The sequence below is a fragment of the Zingiber officinale genome, chromosome 5A, assembly GCF_018446385.1.
Source record: "Zingiber officinale cultivar Zhangliang chromosome 5A, Zo_v1.1, whole genome shotgun sequence".
NCBI lineage: Eukaryota > Viridiplantae > Streptophyta > Magnoliopsida > Zingiberales > Zingiberaceae > Zingiber > Zingiber officinale.
Genome location: NC_055994.1, coordinates 31,049,617 through 31,071,941, shown reverse-complemented (window position 1 = coordinate 31,071,941; position 22,325 = coordinate 31,049,617). Strand labels below are relative to the sequence as shown.

The 22,325-nt window shown below is 36.0% G+C and overlaps 1 protein-coding gene and 1 pseudogene across 1 annotated transcript; one reads left to right on the top strand and one right to left on the bottom strand.

The window, feature by feature from the left end:
• Nucleotides 1-1,760: 1,760 nt before the first annotated feature.
• LOC121979503 lies at nt 1,761-10,370 on the bottom strand (annotated as a pseudogene).
• A 60-nt stretch (nt 10,371-10,430) lies between these two features.
• Nucleotides 10,431-21,602, top strand: LOC121980401 (autophagy-related protein 18h-like). Its single transcript, XM_042532419.1, has 9 exons — nt 10,431-10,917; nt 11,925-12,386; nt 12,476-12,910; nt 13,042-13,287; nt 13,376-14,197; nt 14,291-14,463; nt 20,362-20,462; nt 20,540-21,106; nt 21,199-21,602. Exons 1-9 carry the CDS (start codon nt 10,747-10,749, stop codon nt 21,201-21,203), a joined length of 2,982 nt encoding a protein of 993 aa, XP_042388353.1. The 5' UTR covers nt 10,431-10,746; the 3' UTR covers nt 21,204-21,602.
• The last annotated feature ends 723 nt before the right edge of the window (nt 21,603-22,325 follow it).

The window sequence follows — 22,325 nt, the reverse complement described above, 5'->3', positions numbered from 1 at the left end:
GACCTTGTGATATAAAAACTTGTCTCTCATTTTTGATTTTGCTCATCTTATGTTTGACATAGTAGGTTTGGCCGAACAACCTTAATCCGTGTACAAATCATTTATATACGTAGGGGAGGGCACAAATATGTCTTTTTTGGATCACTAGGAACACTTTAATGGTTTATCCTTGCAATCTAGATCATTTGATCTTGATGGACCTACATGTTTGCAGTCTAGATTATTTCATCTTGATGGTCATATATATTGGGGTTGCAAGGTTGTCAACAAAAGTCTTACATTGAAAATACGGAAAAGATCATGAGCTTATAAGGGAAATATATCTTTATTACTTAGTATGAGACCTTTTGGGTAAACCTAAAAATAAAATCATAAGGCTTTAGGTCAAAGTGAATAATATTATACTATTTTGAAGATATCTAAATTTTTTTAGTCCTAAAATTGAAGATGTGAGACCGCCATTGTACTTGCAAGAACTCACTTGCCCTGACATCTATATTTTTAACATCTCTAAGTCCATTGATGTAAATTAATAATTTCATTTTAATAGGTCGATAAAATTCATATATCTTTACAATTATATGATATTGTTCACTTTAGATCTAAATTATCATGGATTTATTTTCAAACTCTATCTAAAAATCTCATATCAATGAAGATATTTTTATTTTATAAACTCAAGATTTTTTTTTATGTATTTTCAATGTGAATTTTAATTGTATTCCTAACATACAATAGCACAATAGCTTCTAACATACAATAACACAATTGTAGTTTTACTTTTAACTCTTGACCTACATATATTCATCGGGATCAAATAACTTTTTTTCTCTTGATAAATTTATATGAGTCAAAAATGTAGAGGTGAGAGCATGGATGAGATCATGTGAGTTCACTCAAAGAACTCATTTATACTCTCGCATATGTACTCACATAATAAGTGTCGTAAATAATTATTATACATTGTATTTAAATGTCGCACGACCAAGGTGGATGGGTTATCCTTCCCTTGCAAAATCTATAAAAACTTTGTTAAAAGACCACTACACTGCCTCATGTCATATGGTTGTCTGAATAAAGCTAGAGTGAAGGAACCTTTGCTTAAATTTATGTGAAGACTCCCAATCCAGCTTCCAAACCCTACACAATTTAATCCCCGACCTTACATTTAGCAAGTGGATTATCATGGATTAAAAGAACGAGAACCAGTTGTTGGATATGGGCCCTTCGCATGCACAAACATCACTATTTAGGATCTCGTCGTAAAAGTTGCAACCATAACTCCAAATAGCCATAAAAGAATGTTAATAAAGATCGACACTAAATTCAAACTATTCCACACAACAAACCACTGAAATATCTCAATATTAGTACAGACTTATGTAACATAAGAAGCATCAAAATTGCAAGATATGTGAGCCAGCTTTCAGCATAAACTGATTCATCTTCTACTATTGACCAGTTTCAAAGCATTCCCTTAACACCACCATATACAAGATAAATTAAACAATGCTCTATAGCATGATATACGAATCCCAAAGGAGATAATTTTAAGTATGCAATACTTTCCTACAGAGAGGTAGAAAAAGCTCTTTCCATTTGACTTTTGGATCAACCAGGTCAGTAAACTTCGTCTAACACAACCAACTAAAGACAAAGTAGATTTCTACTTTTCTTTGACATATTTTAGTTGGAGAATTAGTTTAGGTATTTCTACATACATCTAATAACACACTACATTACAACTTACATAGCGAAAGTTATAGTTTGTCATCAATAGGACTTAGTCTCATCTCAAGCAACCGAGCCAAGAAATCACCATCATTGACCTTGAGCATCTGGGAGAGCGGTATACACACCCGACTCTCCTTCAAATGTCAGGGATTGATCTTTCGCTCCAGATTAAAGGAGAAGTACTGTGGAAAGTCCTTGAGTCCGGAGAGATCTCTGCCCATTTCGTGGCGCAAAAACTCAACCTTGGGCTGGAAATTGTTCTCGATGCTGAAGGTAAGCAAACCGGGTGAGCGAATCACCATGCTTCGGGTTTCCCAATGGGAGAATCCAAGGCCACAGAGGTATTCAAGCTTGGGGATGAAGGTGTCCTCAACGCTATAGACGAGGAGGACAGTGGTGTGACAGGTGATGCATGTTGGAACCCCAAGGTGTTTTGATGTAATCAAACAAGTTAAGTTAGGTCCTATTTGATTTAACCCTTGTGTCTAAGTGTGCAGGAGCTTAGGAGCACAGGAAATCGAGCGGAAGATGCGGCTAGCAAGAAGGACGATACAGGGAGAGAGCCAACGGGCTCGGTGCGTCCAAGGGACGAGGTGCCGCTGAAAAGTACACTGGTGGACGAGAAGAACGTACGTGACGTTCAAGGGACGAGAAACCGGGGAGGAAGGCTGCTCAAGGAGAAGGTCAGAAGTTGGGTTCGGGTGATCTCTATTCCGGATGGCTGAGATCATCTAAGCTAGTGGAGTCGAAGCGGAAGATCCGGACCGAGACGAGCTGAATCGGAGCAGAGGAACCGGACTACAAAAAGTCAACACTGTTGACTTATGTGGTTTGGCCGCCCGGAATCATTCCGGGCACTCGGAACCCAAATTTTATCTACGATAATGTGGATGCTGACCGACGCGTCAGGGATAGAATTCTATCCCCCCTAGGGTGTCCGGAACCCTTCCAGGCGCCCCGAACAGTGCTATAAATATAGCACTGATTTTCACAGTTAGATCAATTCACTTGTAATCTAATTCTCTGTGCTATACTTTTCTGTCTGTTCTATTAACGCTGTAAGAGGATACTCCGCCCGAAGGAGATCTTCAGATAGTGCATCATATTCTCTTGGATTAGCAATCTTCTGATTTCAAACAAAAAAACTCCTTTGTGTCTGCTTTCTTTTAATTAGTCTCTTTGCTTTTTATTTAGGCTAAATAACTTTCAACCCCCCGATGTTTTCCATCCAAAAATAGTTTGCCCCCCTATATTTAAAAAATGACACTTAACCCCCCTATGTTTTAAAGAAAAAAGAAAAAAAAATAAATGACCAAAATAACCCTTACTTTTATTTAAGTGTTAAAATTATGGATAAATAACTTTAAGTCCTTTTTCTTTTCCATCCAAGATTTTTTATTTTTATATTTCTTTTGTTTCTAGAAATCTAAGGTTACCTTTATTTTTGTATTGATGTAATTTTGTCACACCAACACTTCATTGCTGCTTTATTGTATGTCACATTTGATAATGAGAAAGAAATTTTTAATTATGAACTTTATTCCATCTTTATTTGATTTTGGTTCATTAATTTAAAATTTTGGTTTTTTTTTATTTGGTAAGGGTGGTAGAATGGGTTTTTGAATAGTTATTTTTTTTTAGAGTCGTTGCTTATCTATTGTTTATACTGGTGTACGTATAAATTTTGTGAGAATTTTTTTAAGAACAAGTGAAATTTTTAACCTATATATCAATCAGGTTTGGTTAAGATTAAGCTTTCAACGATTATGTGATATTTTTTATTTTTACTTTTCTTTTTGTCTAAAAATCTAAGGTTACCTTGAATAAGGATGTTTCAGTTAGAATAATTTTAATATTTAGAATAATAAAGGAGTTATTTTGATTATTTACTTTTTTTTTTTCTTTTTTTCTTTAAAACATAGGGGGCTAAGTGTTATTTTTTAAATACATGGGGAAACTACTTTTGGATGAAAAATAAAAGGGGTTTAAAGTTATTTAGCCATAGTTTAACATTTAAATAGCAAAGTAAGGGTTATTTTGGTCATTTATTATTTTTTTCCTTTTTTATTTAAAACATAGGGGGGCTAAGTGTCATTTTTTAAATATAGGGGGGCAAACTGCTTTTGGAAGGAAAACATAGGGGGGCTTAAAGTTATTTAGCCTTTTATTTACAAGTGTTCTTTATTTAGTTATAAGTCAGGAAAGGATTGGTTTATTTTTCAGGGAAATTCACCCCTCCCCTCTTATCGACCTCCAAAGGGACCAACGAGTGGTATCAGAGCGAGGACGCTTCAGAAGGACTAACTGTCAACCGAAGCAAAGGAACTAATGGTCGGATCAAGCATCGTTCCACCAAAATTCGAGGGAGATTTCGCACACTGGAAACGTCGTATGGAGGTATTTTTGAAAATCGATTTCGAAATTCATTTAATAATAAAATATGGTTTTGTAGCTCCGACGAATCAAAATGGAGAAGAAAAAGAAGAAAGTCTTTGGACGAAGAAGGAGCGAAATGATTCCGTAGCAAATAACCGAGTGGAGTATCACTTACTGAGCATGTTGCCGCCTCAAGAAGTCAACCGCATCGGAAGCTACTCGTCAGCCAAAGAACTCTGGGAAAAATTCCTGGAACTCCATGAAGGCACATCCGAAGCCAAGCTCGCAAGAAGAGATATACTTCGGAACAAACTAACGAGCATTCGTCTGGAAAGAGGTGAGAAAGTAGCTGATCTACACCCAAAGGTAAAAGAGTTAATTACCAAACTCGAGAACCTCGGTCAAACGTTAACCAATCGGGACACCATATGCTACGCACTCAACGCCTTTCCCAAAACTTCGGAATGAACCTCGATAATCGACGCCTACTACATTTCAAAGGACCTGGAGGTAAGTACCCTAGAGGAATTATTTTCTACTCTTGAATTACATGAAACCATATGTGTAGGGACAATAAAGGAATCAAGCCAGATTATGGCACTAAACGCAATCAAAAAGGATGAACTCGAGTCAAACTCAAAAGAAGATCAAGAAACGTATATGGTAAGGAATTTTAAAAAATTCTTTCGATCTAATAAATTTAAAGAAATGCAGAATAAGAAGAATCTGAGAAATAGAAGAAGGGTTCGTTGCTACCAGTGTTAAAAGGAATGTCACTTAAAAGAGGATTGCCCAGAACTCAAGAAAGATAAAGTCAAGATACTCAAGAAACACAAGAATCTAAAAGCTACTTGAGACGACACTTCATCATCTGAATCCGAAGTACAAGAATATGTTGGACTAGCACTGATGGCGAGCTATGAAGGGCAAAGTACATCAGAACCCAGCATCAATGAAGGGGGAGCGACTTCAGATGAATGCAGCGAAACAGGGGGAGAGTCAGGCTTCAAGTATGATATGGTAAGTGAGATATGTCTCTTACCTCTTGATCAACTTTATTTTCGAATTAAGTTTATGACAAAATCCATGTTCAAGTTAAAAAGTAAAAAATACCAAATTAAAAAAAATAAAAATTTAGAATTAAAAAGAATTTTGGCAAAAAATTTTCTAATAGAAGACTTTGAAAAAGTAAAACTTGAAAATGATAAATTAAAAGAAGAAATACAAAACTTGAAAAATTATGTTTGTTCAAATATTTCTTCTTTTAGAAATTATAGAGGATTAAACTGGTACTATAGGTTTCACAAAAGCCAAATCAGAAAAATATCAAAGCCTTATATTCCTAAAAAATACCTGATTAACCCTCCAGGAAGAAACTTCTATTGGGTTTTAAAAACCTGTTTAATTTAAATTTAAAATTAGACTTAGTATTTTCAGCAAGAAAATTAAATATTTAGTTTCTTTATAAGACTTTGTCTAGAAAGTTGTTGTTGCTCCAATAACCAAGAAGGCCTAGTTTCTCGCCACTGCTTGGAAGCCAAGTATTGAAATGAAAAATTTAATTGACTAACTAAAAAAGTATTAATTTGAAATGCTTTAAAGGATTACTCAATTTGTTTTAGACAATTCTCAAAAATATTTATGTTTGCAAAAAGTTAGAGAAATTTTCTCAATTTTTTTTTAAAATTATCTTTAACTCAGAATTTGTTTTTACTTAGAAACTTTTTGCAACTCTTAGCACTTATTAAAATTTCTTTTAAAAGTTTCACTTAGAAAAATTCAATATTATTTCTGTTAAAATATGTTATTCCATTGCATAAAATGTTATGTTTAACTTAGAAAAATACATTTCTTTTTACTTAGAAATTTTCATACTTAGATTTTTTTAAACTTAAAATTTTCTAATTTATTGTAAATTCTTTTTAAAAATTTTAATTTCTACTTAGATTTTTTTAAACTTAAAATTTCCTAATTTATTGTAAATTCTTTTTAAAAATTTTAATTAACCTTAGACTTGTTAAAGAACCCCATTTATTTATGTGATCAAAGGGGGAGAAGAATGTTAAGTCTAGGGGAAGGTGTATTCAAAATTTTTCATTGAAAATTCTTACTTACACTAATTTGCAAAATTATTTGTTTCTACATTATGTTTGTTTTACCCTATCTTAACTTGGGTTGCTCACATTAAAAAGGGGAAGATTGTTGGAACCCTAAGGTGTTTTGATATGATCAAATAAGTTAAGTTAGGTCCTGTTTGGTTTAACCATTGTGTCTAAGTGTGCAGGAGCTTAGGAGCACAGGAAGTCGAGCGGAAGACGCGGCTAGCGAGAAGGACGACACGGGGAGAGAGCCAACGGGCTCGGTGCGTCCGAGGGACGAGGTGCCGCGGAAGAGTACACCGGTGGACGAGAAGAACGTACGCGACGTTCGAGGGACGAGAAACCGGGGAGGAAGGCTGCTCGAAGAGAAAGTCGGAAGTTGGGTTCGGGTGAGCCCTATTCCGAATGGCCAAGATCACCCAAGCTAGTGGAGCCGGAGCGGAAGACCCAGACCGAGACAAGCTGAACCGGAGCAGAGGAACCAGACCACAAAAAGTCAACACTATTGACTTATGTGGTTCGGGCGCCCGGAACCTTCTTTTGAGTTCGGGCGCCTAGAATCCAAATTTTATCTGCGATGATGTGGACGTTAACCGACGCGTCGAGGATAGAATTCTATCCCCCCAGGGCGCCCGGAACCTTTTCAGGCGCTTCGAACAGCGTTATAAATATAGCACTGATTTTCACAGTTAGATCAGTTCACTTGTAATCCAATTCTCTGTGTTATACTTTTCTGTCTGTTCTGTTAACGCTGTAAGAGGCTACTCCACCCGAAGAAGATCTTTAGATAGTACGTCATATTCTCTTTGGATTAGCAATCTTCTGATTGCAAACCAAGTAACTCCTTTGTGTCTGCTTTCTTTTAATTAGTCTCTTTACTTTTTATTTGCAAGTGTTGTTTATTTAATTATAAGCCGGGAAAGAGTTGGTTTATTTTTCAGGGCAATTCACCCTCCCCTCTTGTCGGCCTCCAAAGGGACCAACAATATAGTGGCGGCCGACGAAACCGACATGACAGAGGAAGTTGAGTGCGGGGAGGAGATGGTCGAGAACGCTGGAGACGAGAAGGCGGGGGCAGCAAGCGAGGAGCGACGACCTTGCGAAATTGGGGAAGTGAATTTCCACGGGACCAAGGAAATGGAAGATGAGGATGAGGTCTACGTTTGGTTCATAGTGGCCCTTGGACGCACCAACGACAGAGAACCTATATCAACTCATGCTCCTCGGGCGCGGGTTTATAGGTCCATAATGATTGAATTATATGGATGACCCTCAAAAAGTCAATGTGTGCTATTGGATAATTAGCGGATAAATTATAAGAGATATTTTATCTTGGTACAATAATCATTATTCCCTTCCAAATGAAAATATATATGGGGAAAAGAAATTCCGCACATTAAAATCAATTATGAAAAGTCATTATGTAAAAAATTAGAGAAGAAAGAAAAGAAAATTAATCGAAACATTAAAGAAAATGAAAGAGATAATTATGAATTCTCAATTCACAAGTATTTTAGAATATACAAATGGAGTTGAGTATTTTGACGTATCATTTTTATAAAAATACACCCTTTGAACATTTATTTAATATGTTCGATGAGAATCTCTAAACTCTACGAGTGTGATTTTTGTTTGAGAATCCTAATTTTTCCATTTAAAAGGTTACAATGATTTGGATTTTAGTAAAAATAAATAAATAAATAAAATAAAATTCTTCTCTCTCTTTTTATTTTTAGTTTTTAAAAAATTTGTGAATCAATTACATTTAACTATTTCTATATTTTATATTAAATTTAAAATAAATCATTATTTTTTTATATGAAAAAAAATATTTATAAAAAAATTAATATATCATATTATACACCAAATCTTTCACATGATAATATTTCAACAAAAATATAAATAAATAATTAAAAAATAAAATAGATTAGACACCAGAAATGTAATAAATCAAATTCATTGATATAAAAAAATATTTGAACTTTTGTAATTTGAATTAAAATTAAAGTCTGGGTATGGAGAATATGATAATACTGAACTACTTAGAAAATTTATAATGAAATTTAAATATTTGAACTAGATAGCATACCGAAGGCTATCATGACCTTTAGATCATCTCAAATTCTTCTGCCGCCAGTGGTCAATATCCCAAGAGTTTGGTGGGGAATTTAAGAAGTCCTAACGCATTTATCTTATGAACCTTTCAATTATATTGTTATGACAAGGAACCTTTTAATAATATTGTTATGAACATTAAATTCGTTTGACTAATCACTTGAATAATAATGCTATTAGGAACTTTTATTATAATCTTTTAGATCACAAATAAATGAACAATTTCACATGGCGTAAATTCCATAAGTCGAGAATATGAACAAGCAAACATAATATGTCAAAACTTGACAGAGAATTTTATCACTTATAGGCGGGGCATTCATGAAGGAGCCGCTAATATGGTGTTACAATGTCTTTAAGCATTTTTTTTTTCTCTCTAGGCAAATGATATGGTAAAATGTTTTCAATCTCAGCTTTGACAATTTAATGGATAATTTTTTTTTAATAAGCAGTTGACCTACAAAAATTGAACTGATGGATCATCCATTATGAGCATTTTTCTAATAATCGGTGGAAAGTTTTTATAAAACGGATCGATCACCATAAGATTAATCGACATAAACATAATGTTAACATTTAAAAAAACAAAAAAGAACAATCAATAAACGAGGTAAGCAATTAATAAGGTCACCCAAAGATAAAGGCATCATTAGACCATCACCATCACAAGAAGTATTTAGGTGGCGTTTGATTAAATGATGGAAATGACTATAGGTATAAGTTTAATAGTAGAATAGAATGAGAATTAGAATGGAAATGAAACTAACCTAATTATATGAGTTTGGTTGATTCCCATAAATCTAATAATCATTCCTAAATCATCATTTTCAAACTTATAATTCAAATATTATTTTTTACTATCATTTCATTCTCTCATTCTTAAATTCATTAAGAAATGAAAGTCACAAGAATTACTTAGAAATGAAAGTGAAACTTGTCAAAAATGAGGATCAAAGAAAAGAAAATAGGGCTCAAACTATCTTTTCTTAATGTGTACAGATGAGTACTCATTCATCTTTAGTCGTCGTCGAACAACTTAAAACTCAAAATATAATTTTTTTTTCTTATTACTCTCGATAAATTAGAAATTATAAGCATATTACTTCACAAATAAATATAATTGCACACTTGTCAAAGATGCATATCATGTATGGGATCATATCCAAGCTTAATAAGCTCTCACGGGTTATCGTAGTTGATTCATATAAGATTATTATCATTAATAGGCTTGAACTCGATTTTCAATATGGTGCAGAATGCTCCACTGATAATCTCCTTACATGAGTTATTATTACTGGACGAAGCTTTCTATAATTTATTTTCCTTTCAGATACATTTTATTAAGAGTAAAAAGCCAAATATCACAAATACATGTATAAAAAAATTAGCATATAATAAAAATTAATTGATTAAGACTACTAATAAAAAGCATTTGGGAAGAAAAACAATTCATTTTTATTTGGACATTTGACTAAAGATTAGAAGGATTTTTTAGGATATTTTATTAATTATAATTTATGTATAAATTTTTTAAAAAGTACTATAGTAATAGTGACAATTTCTAAGCTTAACACTCTAGAGGCCGAAATTTCGACATTCTTCCCTAAGAATCCTAATACACCCCCAACCCTAATGAAAGAATAATTAAATTTCTTTTAATAGTATTATTATTATTATTATTATTATTATTATTATTTAATATAAAAAATTATATTTAAATTCTCTTTTAATAATAATAATAATAATAATAGTAGGTGAAAAGACGAAATTAGAATTACTTGACCCACAAGTCTACCGATTACCTGATTCCACGCGCTACCGGGATCCACGGAATTAATTTGATTGGAAAACGGATTTGTAAGCGGAATCTACGGTTTATATTCCCGTTGTCTGAGCCCTTTAATAGAACACCCGTTGTGGTGTCCATGCAGATTACTCGATCTATCGTGTACCATTCCTTGATCTAGACGGAATCCGAACATACATGTGATCGAACGTTTGCCCATTACGTGCACTGGCGGAGTAGAGGAACTGGTTTCCTATCATGATTTAGGGAAGGCAAACACGAAAGCAACAGCTGGGAGAGAGAGAGAGAGAGAGAGAGAGGGGGAGAGGGTAGAAGAGGAAGGGGAGAGGTGCAGAGAGAGGGAGAGAGAGAGGGTTGAGTTGGTTTTGTTTTGTGGGTGAGCTGGGGAGTCCCGGAGGAGGAGAGATAGGGAGGAGAATTATGGCGGTGAAGTCAAAGCATGGGCAGAGGAGGTGAAGGGGAAGAGAAAGGAGAAATTTTTGGGAGGGAAGAGGTGGGAGTGGTTTAGAGTCGAATGGTATTGATCATCGGCGGTGAGAATTGTCGATGGGCGGCGGTGGGGCGGCGGGCGTGTGGTAGAGGGGAAAGAGGTGGGGGCGGGGGAGATAAGGGAGGATGACTCGGGGCAAAGGTAAAAACGGTCTGCTGCCGAGCTCGCTCCGGATCATCTCATCGTGCCTGAAGACAGTGTCGTCGAACGCAGGGACGGTTGCGAGCAGCGTCCGATCTGCCGGAGCATCTGTTGCTGGATCGATTGCGTCACCGACGGAGGATGAAAAGGACCAGGTTACTTTTTGTCACCATAAAAGAAAAAAAAAACTTCTTTTTTGCTTTCTGTTGGGAGAGAGATCTGTGTTGTCCAATTCGATTGGGTTCTGATGCGATTAGGTTCCGTTTGGTGGTTTGTCTTTTTGGGGTGTTTTACTGTGGGAAAGGGCTTCGATAAATGCCAACTGCTCGATGGATAGGGTTCTAGCTCTGAAGTTCCTTGATTACCCAGTCATGCGGATTTTTTATGCTGCTCATTTTCAACTGGTCTGAGAGTAGAACGCAATATAATCCATAGAGTTGGATTAAGAGGCACCAAAGGCATCTAAGGAGCTTATCCTGTCAATTGAATGAAGAATGCAAATATTCACTAGGAAAAGTATTAATTGTTCTGAACTATCTTATTTTGTCCATGAAATTAAACATTTGCATTATGTTTATTGTTGGCGGCCTTTCCAAATTGTTAAGACGTTATAGTTTGTCAGCTTGCTTGTTTGAAGCAATTCCTATATAATAGAATTCCAATTTTAAATAAGAAAAAGAATTCCTAAGAATATTAATTCCTGCAGCTATAAGAAATGTATTGGCAAAGTTGGATCCTACTTGGCATCTGGAATGTATATATCAACTTGAGAAATATGATCCTAATATCCTAAGGTTCAAATCACAATGTGGGCAACTTAAAAATGGGAATTGGAACTTAAAAGTTCAATCCCAACAATGAGCTTAAAATTTGATCATAGGAATTGGAATTATGATTCTTAAGAATTTTATTCTAACATGGAATCAGTACACCTTTCTAGAATAATTTGGAAAATCATTTTTTCTACAGGAAAGTATTTGTGGAGGTGTATATTCTTATGGCACCATTGCCATGATTTGAATAAACACACTTCTCTTTTTGTATGGTGACTTTCTTCTCTTGCATGTTTTATATTTCTCTCAAGTGGTCCATGTAATTTTGTATGTTGTTTTTCTAAGTCTAATAGACCAAAATTTTACTTCATTTTCTATTGCTCTTGCAGGTACTATGGGCTGGCTTTGATAAGCTGGAGCTTGGTCCATCTTCGTTTAAGCATGTTCTACTTCTTGGTTATTCAAATGGGTTTCAAGTGCTTGATGTTGAGGATGCCGCTAGTGTCTGCGAACTGGTTTCTAAGCGTGATGGTCCAGTTACTTTTTTACAGATGCAGCCCACGCCAATCAGTTCTGAAGTTACCGAAGGGTTCAGGGCATCACATCCTATGCTCTTGGTTGTTGCTGGTGATGAGACCAATGGCTCAGGTGTAGTCCAAGGTGGCCGTTTGAGTGCATTGATCAGAGAGAATAGCAGTGAACCTCAGGCAGGAAGTTGTGTCTCTACTCCTACTGTTGTTCGGTTCTACTCACTCAAGTCTCACAGTTATATTCATGTTTTGAGATTCCGCTCTGCTGTATATATTGTTCGATGCAGTTCCCGAATAGTTGCTGTTGCGCTTGCAGCACAGGTACTAATGATAATTATTTTTTCTTGAATAATTAGGTATGTTGGGTTTCACTAGGAAAATCATTTTGATTGGTTAAATGTTTTTGGCAGATATATTGCTTCGATGCTGTTACTCTTGAAAACAAGTTCAGTGTTTTAACCTATCCATTACAAGGAGCAGCTGGTGTTAACATTGGTTGTGGTCCGATGGCTGTTGGTCCTAGGTGGTTAGCTTATGCTTCCAATAACCCTCTCATATCAAACACGGGTCGCCTTAGTCCACAAAATCTTACTCCCTCTCCAGGTGTAAGCCCATCAACTTCTCCCAGCAGTGGAAACCTTGTTGCTCGATATGCTATGGAATCTAGTAAAACATTGGCTGCTGGAATTATCAATCTGGGAGATATGGGTTACAAAACTCTGTCTAAATATTGCCAAGAACTACTACCTGACGGTTCTAACTCTCCTTTGTCATCAAGTGTAGGTCGGAGATCTGGAAGATTTCAAACTATGACACATCCAAGCGAGCCTGACAATGCAGGAATGGTATGTATATATTGTCAGAGTTATTCTTTTCCTTAATACTTTCATATTAATGCATATAGATACCTGTCGCCAACCATTAGGTGATTTGAGAATTGCATACTGGGTGATTGATAATTGTTTGTCCTTTGCAGGTTGTCATTAAGGATTTTGTTTCCAAGGAAGTTATTTCTCAATTTAGGGCTCATAGCAGTCCAATATCTGCTCTATGTTTTGACCCTAGTGGTACCCTATTGGTCACAGCTTCAGTACATGGGCACAATATAAATATTTTCCGAATTATGCCAACTCGTGTACAGAATAGTTCGAACCCAGCATGTTATGATTGGACGTCATCACATGTTCATCTTTACAAGCTATATCGTGGACTAACAGCAGCTGTATGAATCTGTATTTTTTTTTACCTTGATTATTGGGCGTACAAGATGTTTTGCTTTATATTTATTTATTTTTTGCTTCTTTTAACAGGTCATACAAGATATATCTTTTAGTCATTATAGCCAGTGGATTTCAATTGTTTCATCTAGAGGCACCAGCCACATATATGTTCTATCGCCTTTTGGCGGTGATGCTAGCCTTCAACCACAAACTATAAATGGTGAAGGCCCAGTTCTTACTCCTAATCTAACATCACCCTGGTGGTCAGCTTCATGCTGCATGATCCACCAGCAATTACACCCACCTCCATCTCCAATCACATACTCTGTAATTAGTAGAATTAAAAATTTTAATTCTGGATGGCTAAACACTGTAAGCAATGTTGCCGCATCTGCTGCGGGAAAGGCTTCTGTACCATCAGGTGCAATTGCTGCAGTGTTCTATAATTCTCTGTATCATGACTCTATACCAGGTACTGGCAAGGAAAATTTTTTGGAACATATCCTGGTGTATTCCCCATCTGGCCATGTCGTACAACATGAACTTCTTCCATCTTCGTTAGTGGAGTCTACTGATAGCAGCTTGAAAGCTGTACCTGCTCCTCTATTTCAAGCTCAAGATGAAGAATTACGTGTAAACTCTGAGCCAGTTCAATGGTGGGATGTTTGTAGAAGGTCAAATTGGCCAGAAAGAGAGGAAAATATTTGCCAAGTTATTTTGTACAGTCAGCAAAATAGTGAGAAAATCCCGGATCCTGGAGATTCTGAAGATAATGGAACATCATATGCCATGTCTTCCGCCAGTGGTGCATCTGGGGCAGAATCAGTTAGGAGTGAAAGATCCCACTGGTTCATCTCAAATGCTGAAGTGCAGATTAACTCAGGAAAGATCCCAATATGGCAGAAATCGAAGGTACAATTTTTCTGTTTTTGAGAAATTCACTTTGGAAAAACTAGATTCTTCAACTAGATGAATAATTTATACCTAACTCAATTTGCATTTTAGATTTGCTTTTGCATAATAACTCCATCGGGAGCTGGTGAAGTTTTTGCAACAGATTATACTGGTGGAGAGATTGAGATTGAAAAACTACATTTTGATGAGGTGGAAGTGAGACGAAAGGATTTGCTTCCTGTTTTTGAGCAATTTCGAGGCTTCCAATCACAAGGGACTGACAGGTACTGTTTCACTAAAATTGCTGTTGATAAGACTCTCCTATCCGTATAGGACAAGTACAATTGGTAGGTCAAAGGTCTTCATGGGGGAAAAATCATTAGTTACTGTTTATTTTCTTTGGATGCTATAAAATATGTGTAATTGAATAGTAGTAATCTGTAGGATCAATTTAATTTTCCCAAGTATATCCATTAGGGTATGTTGACTTGTGAGTGGAAGGGAAGGGGAATCAGGGTGAAGACGGGAATGGGAGGAAAGGAAGGGAAGAGATGCTGGAAGAAAACCTGTTTACTTGATGGAAGAGAAAAGAATGGAAGTGGATCCATTCCTGTATTTATTTGGGTCAATAGGAAGGATGGAAATGGAATAGACTAAAATACTCATGAACTAGGACATGGTTACTTATCTTGCTTCTGCTTACATAATCAGTCTTAACACAAATCTGGTTACAAATAAAAAAATTGAATGAACAAAAAATGATGGAGATGAATGATTACTTAAGCTTATAAAGGATGAAGGAGAAAGATACTAGGAGACCAGTAGATGATGGCAGATTCTCACAAAGGAGGAAAAATGAACAGATTGCGATTTGTTGATTTGGAATTTACCTGTATAGGTTCACAATTTATTGGCCAAGTCAAGGTTGGTCCATCTTTTTCGTAGATGTTACTCCATCTGTCTCTTCGGTTTGATTTTGCACAGAAGCAGTTGAGACAATAATTGGATCAAATGGGATCCATTCTGCTTCTTCACTCTCCATATAAATTATGAAAGTTTGCACCTCAAGGTCTAAGTCAGTTGCATTGTGCTGCATGAAACTTCATCGCATTTGTTGGGAACTTATTTTTGTCGTGGCTGAGGTAGTTGATGATGACGATAAGAGATGAGTGATGACACCCTTTGAGACACATATGCATCACAGTGGAGAAAGTATCGGCCAAACCCTCTCTTTCAATGGGAGGAGAACCTGGAGAGTTGTTTGCTGCTAAAGGTGGGGAAGGGAAACCCTTTTCTGCAATTATTCAACAGTATCATTTTTTGCCTGTCTTATAGCTTGGGATTTAAGCCTTGGCCTGATTAAGAGCATCATTTTTTTCTCACTAGTAGGTATTACAAAACCTTGACGCTTTCTGCAACTTTTACCCTTTGTTCTACCATCTCATGTTTCAGGTGTCCAATAGCTGAGCTAGACTCAAAAGAGTTTTTATTTGACTATAATAAGAACTAACAATATTTTTTCTGTTATCGAATTCAAATATCATAAGAACTATTATTTTTGTCATCTAGTTTCTGTAACACAAAGGAAGACTGAGAGTCTTCTAGTTCAGTAAGCAAGTTCAAAAGCTGCTTCTCTTTGAAAATTAACTGACTAAGGCAGCCGCCCAAATCTTTTTACCTTCACCATCTGGATCTTCATTCAGTTTCTGTCCTCTGATCAACCCTTGTGGGAATGTTCCATAAATATTTTCCTATGAATCTTGAGAATTGTGGTATTAATTTCATTTATTCGAGCATTTTGGTATTCTCTCAAAAATGTCTATATAGCTCCTGATTTTCATATTCAAGGCGAGTTTTCATGAATTATATTTCTTTAATAACTGCAATCTTACTTGCCAAAACTATCCTTAAGGAATCAATCTTCTCTTATTTTGCTGTTAATACCTTCATTGTTGATTTAGCTTCTTCATTGTTAGACCAATAAAATGTTGTCATGTGGTGATCTTTATTCAGGAATTTGAACTTCAAGCAGCTTCCATTGGCTTGTGGCCAATGCTCGGTTGCACACCTTCAAATTTGTATCCAATCATTCAAGCTTCAACAGTTCTTCAATTTTTTGTGGTTCCAATAGATCTGTCTTCTTTTCAGCATCACCAAAGTCCCTCCCTTGTTATACTTACTATGCTTCTCTTCTTCAAAATGTGTCATAAGGGGGAGCCAGTTGTCTTACTTTTCCTTCTTCCTCAAATCTCAACCATCCTTTGTTATGCTTTACCTTATTTTTGCTCTTCTTTCCTGCTCTTATGTTCATGTATGTTGTCGATGTGCCTCATTGACCTGCAAACCCTATCTAGTGATTTCCTTTTTCATTTTTAGTGTATTGTGTATTGTTGATATGCCTAGCGGAAAAGTTCGCTCAAGAGATTTATCACCTAGGATCCCGTTCTATTCTATTTTCTTTGTGTGTTGCATGTGGGGTCTCAATGGAGACCTTAAAAGAGAAGTTTCCTTATTCTCATTTTGCTCAAGTCTAGCAAAGGGTCCAGCTGTGTGTGGTGTCTAAGAACTAGTGGCGACTTGAGTGAAGGAGATATCCTGTTCCCATCTTGCTAGAGTCTAGCAAAGGGTCGTACTATTCTTTCCATCTAAATCCATCTTTCCTTTAGGACCCTCTAGAGGGTTCCTTTTCCCTCATTTATTATGTGTAGGTGTAATTGCCACTTTAGGGGGAAGAGTACTCTAGAGATTAGTTCCTAAGCTCTCTTCTAATTTTTATCCCTTCCTTTTCCTTTCTTTATTGATGCTGATTTTAGGTTAAAGACATGCCAATCTGAGTACAAGGGGATCATCATTTATATGCTCCATCACTATCTCTAAAGCTTTGTTGATTTTGGTCAAAAGGAACTCCCCATTGACTATATGAGTTTTGTTTGTGCTTTGCTTAATGTGAATAGCATGTCTTATTTCATTATCGGCATGTCTAATTTTAGTTTGCATGTGCAAGTTTCTCTAGTTCATGTGATAAGCTAGACATAGATGGTTTTATAATGTATCTTGAGAGGGAGGGGAAAAGGAGTGTCAGAGGTATTAATTAGTATTAATAGGATTATTTGACTACTCCTTCAAAGCCCACGCACTCTTGGAACGTTTCCGACAAACAATCCACTAATATTTGTGTATCTCGTTTAGTGCTACATTAGTGTTTTAGATTTAGGGTCATCTCTAGAGACCATATATGCTCGTGTAATGGTTGTGCCATTAACATAAGCAATACAATATTCTCTTTCCTAATTTCTATAAGGTGGATACTGGATGTGCCATTAACATAAACAATAAAATATTCTCTTTCCTAATTTCTTTATGGTGGTTACTGAATCAATCTACTAGTGAGTTCAATTGACATATAGCAAGGGTTACAAGTGTGAGATGTTTTCTCTGAAATAAAAATTATGACAAAACATTGGGACTTGATTTAAACGTGACAGAATCACACTTTTGAAATGTGGTATGCCACCCACCAGTTAAATTTTGTGGGGAAAAAAGATTCAAGTTCAAAGCTTCAAATAGTTATGTTGGTACGTTATAAATCCAATTATTTATCATATTGTTTCCTCTGATGCATGGAAGGGGAACCTTGATGTAACAGTAAAGTAAAGTTGCTGCCGTGTGATAAGGCCACTAGTTTGAATTGTAAAAATAGATAAGGTTGCATGCAATAGATCCAATATGATCCAACCCTTCCCAACAACTGCATTTGCGGGAGCTCTGCACTGAGCTGCCTTTTTTTCCTCTTATGCATTGAAGGAACATATTCTTTTGCTACAAAATCAATCAATAATCTCTATATTTGTTTTCATTTCAATTGGCATTGATGTTGTTTTACTTTCTTAAAACATCCCCAAGCATGAATTTATCTTAATTGTGTTTCATCGTAGTTTGATTTTCTTTCTTGGCTGATGTAATATGCATACAAATAAAATAAGATATTGCCATGTTATGAAAAATTGACTTAAAAGTCCATTTGTCCTGCAATCGTTATCCAATTTATCATCTTGTTTCAGCAAGAACAAACAGCATGACTCTATCTTATTCACCTCGGGTCCTCAGGATATTTTACCCACTCCAAACTCTGCAATGCACTTATCGTGGTCCATCACTTATTGCCTAACTTATGCTAGGGTTCAATGTTAATATCTGAAGTTGGTCCATTATAGCAATATTGATTTGGCGTGAAATTCTTGCAGCCTTACTAACCTCGACAACCTGCTTTGCCCTTGGCTCACTAACAACCATTCCGGTAGAACTTCCTGGACTTAGAGGTCCAGCAATCCGAAATAGCTTACTGTTGTTGAGTCATCTCATTAACGCATTGATCATCTTCTCAATTGCCAACGTCACACTTAAAAAGAGTATTTCGTGACCAGATGAATAATTACCACTTTTACAAGGACCCTGAGGCATTAAATTTATTCTTAAGTATTGCTAAACAAACATCATTAATCAAATTCTATTTTTAACAGCTAGCTAATGGTGGAAAGTGGATCTAGAGGGACATTTTATAATCTTGGCATATCCCATCCCACTCCATATTAAATTTATCCTATTTAATATATGCACTACATTGAATGATTTATTGTAAAATTAATATGATTATTAGAAGTTGATTTTTTGTTTGGATGTTTCAGTTGCTCTAGTTCACTTCTCTTTAATCATTCCCTTTTTTTGCAGTTGGTAGGTCTATCTTTCTTTCTTGCTTTTTAAATGTCGACATTTAATTTTGTGTTCATGAGTGACAAATATGTGAGTCATCTAGCCACCTGAAAGCTGACACACATGGAAGTTGTGGCAGCACTCAGTAAGATGATAGAGACTAGAGTTCTTAGATACATTGTTTTATCCAATTTGTAGGATTCTTGAACCAGCCCGTAGCTTATTTTCTGAGCATCGTATTTAATCTTCTCCAGGTGCTATTCAAGGGATGTTATTCATGTCTTCTTGACATGCTAGAAGAATTGTTTGGTGTGCATCTTGAATAATAGTTGGCATATGCTGGAAGAGTTATAAGACTCTTTAGGAAAATTCTCTTTGTTTTTTAAACAGTTCTCGTTATTCTTGCAGGATTGCATAAGGTCACAAAAATACATACATTCAGTGACATTCTTTTACTCTCCTATATTGTTTGTTAGTCTCTCATTGCTATATTTTTTAATAAATCTTTTCTGAGAGCAAAATTTCTGTCTTTGCTGAAATGATGTAGCCTCCTCTCTTTTAGTTTCACATGTGCCAAGGTTCTCTATGATTTTTGGTGGGTGTTTTCATTTGCACAATTTAGCTAGAACTTAGGAATAAAGTCTGCATTGTGTTTTCTCTATTTGATTTTACCTGCTCTCCTGGCAATAACAATCTTTGCTTGTCATAATTGAAATAGAAGATTTTTTTTTTTAAAAAAAAAAAATCTGTTGTGTTTTTATGGTAAGATAGAGAGGAAGAAATTTATAAGCTCTTTGATTAATTTTCCTCAGGTGTTCACAATTTTCATTCCACTTATTGAACTATGAAGAAATTGCAATTCTTTGAGTTGTGTTTTAGGACAAGAAAGAGGTGGAAATCTAGCCTATGTTAACGAAGGAACTCACTAGCTAACAGATAAAATAAAAGCTCAACATCACTCTTGTCTATGATCTTGTTTAATGTATACACTTAGAAGTCTTATAAGTGCGTATGTTTTAATTGCACTGTTTGTACTTGAAGTTTTTCTTTTGGTGGAAATTTTGTGTTGCATATGTGCCTACTATTGGAACTATTCTAAATTTATCTTTTATCAGTTTGGTATGAGCACTGTGACTTATTATGCAAATTACAACATAAATTATTTATTTAAAATATTATGACTTGTTATAAACTCAAAAATAAAATTTTCTTATTGATTTGCATTTGAGCCTGATGATGAACACAAACTTACAAAAAAAAATAGACATGAATTATAAGCTTTGGTTGGATTCAGTTATTCTCAAAACGTTTTTTATTTAGCAAGCTTTAATGTGGCTAAACTTGGATAAATTTAGATCATTCACAGCCCTGCTGAAATATCTATTTATAGTCAATAGAATAATAGAAATGAACACTAAATTATTGATTATGGCAGTTGCTGAATCTGACTGATACGGTTTGCATTCTTGCAGAGTTGGTCGAACTTCATCGTCAGTATCTTGCCAAGGTAAATATGAGTTCAGCAGGAATACAGCCAATCATAGCTTCAAGACATCATCTCGGTCAGATTTTGGTAATAACTTTTCAATTTTATGAAATTATGATATGAAATTGGATCGTCAGAAATTCATTGCGACCGGTCTTTCCTAGGGACAAGACCGACAAGTGGTTTGCTTGATTTTGATGATACAGCATCTGGCAAACCAGCTATTTTACCCTCAATGCAGACGGCTATGCCGAGGGAATCAAGTCATGGTTCATCTTCAATCATCCATAATGATGTTGCCGCATTGTCAGAAACTAAACCAAGTACGGCACCAATTAGGTGCTCCAAAGATTACATGCAACTGCATGCAAACCAAAGTCCAAGTCATTTTATCGAAGATGGCTGTGTCGATACTGGGGTGTCAGGAAGATCAAATAGTGTGCCATGTAACGGTAGACTAGCAGACGATGATGGTGGTAAAGTTCCAAAGTTATACATCTCCAGCAACCATGCGGATCATGCTGAACGCTCTGATTCCAACAATTCAGTTGAATATGTCCAATATTTTGATGAGGGCTATTGTAAAGTATCAGAACTCGATGACTGCCGTGAGTTAACTGAAGCTGTTGATGCAGACAGCAACAGCAGCCACTGCGAGAGAGAAAAGCCTGATGAAGACGGGGACAACAACGACGAAATGGTGGGAGGCGTATTCGCCTTCTGTGAAGAAGGTTTGATTATATAGATATATCCGGTTCATAATTGCTGGGTTTTGCTCTTCTGTTCTCTGATCATGATAGTTATTTCTGGTGATACTGAACAGGTTAACGATGCATGGGACTTTCACCTTCTACGGTTCTGTTGTTGTCTTCGTCACCTTTTTTAGATGACCGATTCTATGTGAATGTATTTACACTACAACTCTTCTCTTTTCTATTCGATTTGATGTGGCAATCGAAGGTGAAACAATGTTTATACAAGTGAGCCCAGCCGATTGGGAAGTCCTGAATTTTAGTGCAGTGGGGAGACTGAAGCTGAACATATTCAACCATCTTCCTTCCGGCATTTCTCTGTATATTCTGTACATTTGGATTTTAATTCATGTCGAAAGACTTGCTGCCCTTTCCGGAGATGATCTCTGGCTAGGTGTTTACTTGTATAGAAGTGTTTACTACTACGAACGAGGTGATTTATCGGCATTAAATTATGTCCACTGCATTTTACAGTCGCCTGAAATTTGATTGAATTTCTCGGAAAGGAAGTTTTTTTGGATGTTTTATCCAAAACTTCTCGTGGAAAGGGGGATAGGAAACAACAATGCAGGGAACAGATGATTAGTCATACAATTCGTTGCAAAGTTAAAATGATTCCCAGTCTTATTGGATTGACGATGCGTACTACAAACATATGAGGATAGATGAGTCGCACGAATGGTGCCTTCGGCCCTAGTGAGGTAGAATGATCATGAAGAAATTAGTTTTTGGAATAGTGATTAACACATAAGAAAGATATTTGTTTCGGTTTTATCGATATTCGAACTTCCGATCTCATGGTGACAACATTTCATGTGTTAGTTACTAAATCATCTTGAGAGGACAGGGTAGACATGATCTATAACTAAGTTGTGCTTAGCCGACGGCAAGCCTAGTCATCTTATCCAACCTAATCTATTGGTCAGACTGAATCTACTACGTTATTATGAGCTAGATGGAAGCCTCTATCTGATCAATTAGGTAGATCAAAATAAGATCGAATTAAGTCCAGTCACAAATAATTTAGTTCAGTTGCCAGCACATGGAGGTGGGGATGTTCGGATGAAAGAAAGGATCGATTGCATATCTTTTTTTTGAGTTGATGGAACTTTCTTTTACTTGTCGGGGGCGTCACTCCCATCTCTCATAGTGGGCGCCGCAAGGACAACCTTTCCCAAGTTCTTAATTTCCTTTTTCT

Bases quoted from the DNA above. Each gene is read 5' to 3' on its own strand.
- LOC121980401 (XM_042532419.1), top strand. From the start codon at position 10,747: ATGACTCGGGGCAAAGGTAAAAACGGTCTGCTGCCGAGCTCGCTCCGG. The intron at 12,387-12,475 runs GTACTAATGATA...TGTTTTTGGCAG, and splicing joins CTGTTGCGCTTGCAGCACAG to ATATATTGCTTCGATGCTGT. The intron at 13,288-13,375 runs GTATGAATCTGT...TTCTTTTAACAG, and splicing joins ATCGTGGACTAACAGCAGCT to GTCATACAAGATATATCTTT.